Genomic DNA, 3,761 nt, shown 5'->3' with positions numbered 1-3,761 from the left:
TATCAACAAGACGTATCTGATAGAATGCATTTTGGTTAAACTAACCAAGAATTTCTAGTTATCACGATAGGACTGGATATTTTATAACTAGAACGTTTGATAGACTGTACTGTAAGAATTTGGTTAGTATTTTCCAGTTGGATCTATAAAACTTCTAGTTATATTACACTAGACATAAGAACGAACGAAGATGCAATCAGGATTCTGGTTAATCGCAGGGCACTCCAGCAGCATTCTATTGTTTCGTGTCGGGCGTGTTGATCGGCACGGACGGCACGTTTTCCTCCTGTAGTGAAATGAAATTAGTTAGTGGAATGGCTGGTGAAGTGACGGCGGATGAAAAAACGTGTTCTCTTCTTATATTTGTTTATATAGGGTGTCCCGTAATAATCGCCTAACCTCTCATATGCCAATAGAGCAGATCGCGATGAAGAGAAAAGTCCCGTACCATTTTGCGATATTCGCAATAATAATCCTATACCTCGAGCGGCTCGGCACTCGCCTCCGCGCGCTCTGGATTCGCTTGACTTTAATATGCAATATTTCGATTATTATTGCGAATATCGCAAAATGATACGGGACTTTTCTGTTCATCTCGATCTGCTCTATTGGCATGCGAGAGGTTAGGCGATTATTACGGGACATCCTGTATAAATATCAACATAATATTTAATTTACAGCAATCCAAGAAAACTCACGGTAACGAAACAGAAAAACGTTTCTTTTCACTAAACAGTCATGTTAATTTAACTAAATACGTTTAGTATTATTATCAAGAAAATCTGGTAAATTGAACAGGAAGGAATTAATCATGCTCATCTGGTAATTCCTAAAGGAATTCTGATTCGTCCATTTTCCAACAGACAAACTGGTTGAACCTACTAGATTTCTAATTAATGCAACCAGATTTGTTTTTCAGTGTAGTGTTTCAAAGAGACGAGACGTCGCGCGGCTCTGTTTGGCGAATGTTATCGTCGCGCGTGACACATACGGCATATGCACGTTGCACTCGGCTTTATCGCGCTGGTCTATTTTCGCCGAGCCGACTCGCGCTAATAAAAAATACATGCCGGTGCGTAATTAATACACCGCGATCGGATTACGCCGATAGCCGGCTATATAACGTTACATGCGGGAGAGCCCTCGAAAAGCCCTCCTCGACGGGCATCATGATTTCTGTTTCCACGTAGCTCGCAATATTCTTAACGCACGGAATGCGCACGTTGCGATACGATTCCGGCTGACTTTCGTGTCGCCGATGAAAGATCTCTCGGTCAAAAAGAAAAAGACGAAAATTTCGTTCCCCTATCGATCCCGCATCTTCGTGCTGGACGCGTCATTCTTATCTCGCTCGATTCATCAAACATTGCGTCGAAATCGCCCGGCGCAAAACAACTCTCTTGATCGACCGATTATCAGCCAGCTTACAGGTGTATCGAGCAGCCCTTCAAATCTGTCGTCATTGTCGTATCTTATCTACGTGGCGTCTCGGGATTTCGCAAGAGTGTCCGCCGCGGTTCAGACGGAAAAAAAGAACAGAGCCACACGGATAAAGCCACCTGCGACCCCGCTGATATCGATCGAGATGTCATATATACCAGTGCGTAAGGTGGGATTCCGCCATCGTCGTCCCCTTCGACGTTTCCCGCGATCACGAGGGGCTTCGCTCCTCGCACATCGAGTTCTTCCCGTTTTCGCAACAGCCACGTGTCCGCCTCGAATATGTTCGTCGTTAAAGGTCGCCTTTTTCCCCTCGGACTTTTCCCTGGGGAAACTCGGGGAAGCTGCGGGAGCCGCACACCTGGCACTCCCGCGGCTGTATGGGAGTGCACGTTCGTGTACTGCCGAGTCGCGCAACTTGTCGACGAATTAAGAATCCCTTGCGAATCACTTGTTATTACCGTTGTTGTCGAGACGACAACGTTGCTCCGAACATTTCTTTCAAAAGTTGCGCGGGACATTTCGGCGAACGCTGCAACAAGAAACGCATCATGTAACTGCAAAGGCATTCGAATTGCTCCCTTTGCGTTAATCTCTGACAAGGGAAGGTTTTTAGGTGTTACACTCGGATTTCAAAAATTTTTTGCATGCAGGTAGGGAGGTCCCCAAATAGAAGAAAAAAAATAAAAGTAGCGGCCCAAATGCATAATCGAATTCTTTACATTTTTTATTTCACCTAATGCACATTTATATTGCTTTGAATAATTTTGTGTGTGTGTGTTTAGAAAATACGAGCGTCTAATGTAATCTCGTGCCGCGCGAGCACAGTGCGTATAAAGGGCCCATTGCTCAAAAATGGTATTTGCATCGTAACTTTTTTAATTTTTTACTGCAACTGCCAATGCACACAATTTGGAATAATTGTACATTGCGCAAATCGTAGTTTGCTCTTTCTGCGTGATTTATTGTATGCGACTTTAAATAGATTTGATCAGAATCCACAACGAGGACATAAAAGATCTGGTCAAGGGAGGTTTTTAATCCTTTCAGTTTTAATTTTGGGTTTGATTTCTTTTTAAAGCGTTGTGCATTAGGTGAAATAAAAAATGTAAAGAATTCGATTGGAAATAGCATTTTTGAGTAATTAACCTAACATCGAAAATTGCGCACGTAGCGCGCAAATATGCATTTGGGCCGCTACTTTTATAATTTTTCTTCTATTTGGGGACCTCCCTACCTGCATGCAAAAAATTTTTGAAATCCGAGTGTAACACCTAAAAACCTTTCCTTGTGAGAAAAGGGATTTTTAAGTCGTCGAATAATAATCCACTGTGCGCCATGTTGATTGTTCCGGTACCGAATGTTAAAGAGACTCATCACTCTGGCAACACGTGGCATCGGGATTCCGACGTTGTTTCTGTTCTCCTTATCACCATGCGGCTTAAAGTAGCTTAGGTCAACACGCACACGGGCTCCTTATCTCACTGCTCCTTATCTCCTTATTATTCCACATTATTGTGCAGGCGGCTAGAGGCGTTGCACGTGGAACGTGTACGTGTACCGTTACTACGTGGGCCGAAGATCAACGAGGAGGTTTCGGCGGTGTCGAGTCTCTTTTTCAGGCCACTATCACGTACGCGCGTGTAATTCGTGGCCACGTAAACAGATTGCCTCACATCCGCGATGTTGCTCGTTAAGCATTCGAACGGCTTACTTCGCGGCTCATTTCATTGATAATTCCTGTGTATAATTCCCGCGAGAGATGATTATCGGGATTCCTTCTGCGGGAAGCAAGCGTCAAATTAGGTGTAACATAAAACGGCCCATAAAACATACGTAAAATTGCGCAACGCTAACGGTACGTGAATTCCTCGAGATCGAACGTTTGTGTATCTGCGTATATCCCAGGTGAGATGTTCCTCACCTGCGCAGCTACGTCGGGAGTAGAGTACGAGGACTCGTTTGCGTGGACTCGTTTCATTGGTACGCGACGAGTAAGTCGCTTAGAGGAGGTGTCGCGTGACCGGCGATCGTCACCGCGTTAGCGTTACGTAAGATCCGCGTTACGCGGTATTTAATGGCTTGCATTTCCTTGGACACGCGCGACGGATGGCGCGGATGTCGGCCGGAAACGCGAGCGAAACGCATGCTGAATGCATCGGCACGTACACGCTCGAGACCATAGACGAGCGCGCGAGCTGCAGCTAGTCGGAATCGAACTATGGAAATTGACAAAGGCGGGCACATCCGTGATTAAAACCGACGCTTGCGCGCGGACAATGCACCATTGTGTTCGGCTGCCAGGTGTGCGTGCGTGTGCG

At 45.4% G+C, this 3,761-nt stretch overlaps 1 protein-coding gene across 1 annotated transcript; it reads right to left on the bottom strand.

Annotated features, from left to right (window-relative positions):
* Nucleotides 1-235: 235 nt before the first annotated feature.
* Nucleotides 236-2,092, bottom strand: LOC105278190. The gene is made up of 2 exons (XM_020031307.2): nucleotides 1,599-2,092; nucleotides 236-286 (listed from the first exon to the last, which is right to left on the bottom strand). The coding sequence occupies exons 1-2, from the start codon at nucleotides 2,007-2,009 to the stop codon at nucleotides 236-238; spliced, it is 462 nt and encodes a 153-aa protein (XP_019886866.2). The 5' UTR covers nucleotides 2,010-2,092.
* Nucleotides 2,093-3,761: the final 1,669 nt, after the last annotated feature.

Source organism: Ooceraea biroi, chromosome 10 (assembly GCF_003672135.1).
Source record: "Ooceraea biroi isolate clonal line C1 chromosome 10, Obir_v5.4, whole genome shotgun sequence".
Taxonomy (NCBI): Eukaryota; Metazoa; Arthropoda; class Insecta; order Hymenoptera; family Formicidae; genus Ooceraea; species Ooceraea biroi.
The sequence above is the reverse complement of the archived record's forward strand: the minus strand, read 5'-3'. Positions and strand labels throughout refer to the sequence as shown.

What these genes read in the sequence shown, in the direction of transcription:
- LOC105278190 (XM_020031307.2), bottom strand. Translation starts at nt 2,009, where the DNA reads ATGCCTTTGCAGTTACATGATGCGTTTCTTGTTGCAGCGTTCGCCGAA. An exon ending in GAATCCCACCTTACGCACTG is followed by an intron (nt 287 to 1,598) that starts GTATATATGACA and finishes ATTTCACTACAG; the next exon opens with GAGGAAAACGTGCCGTCCGT.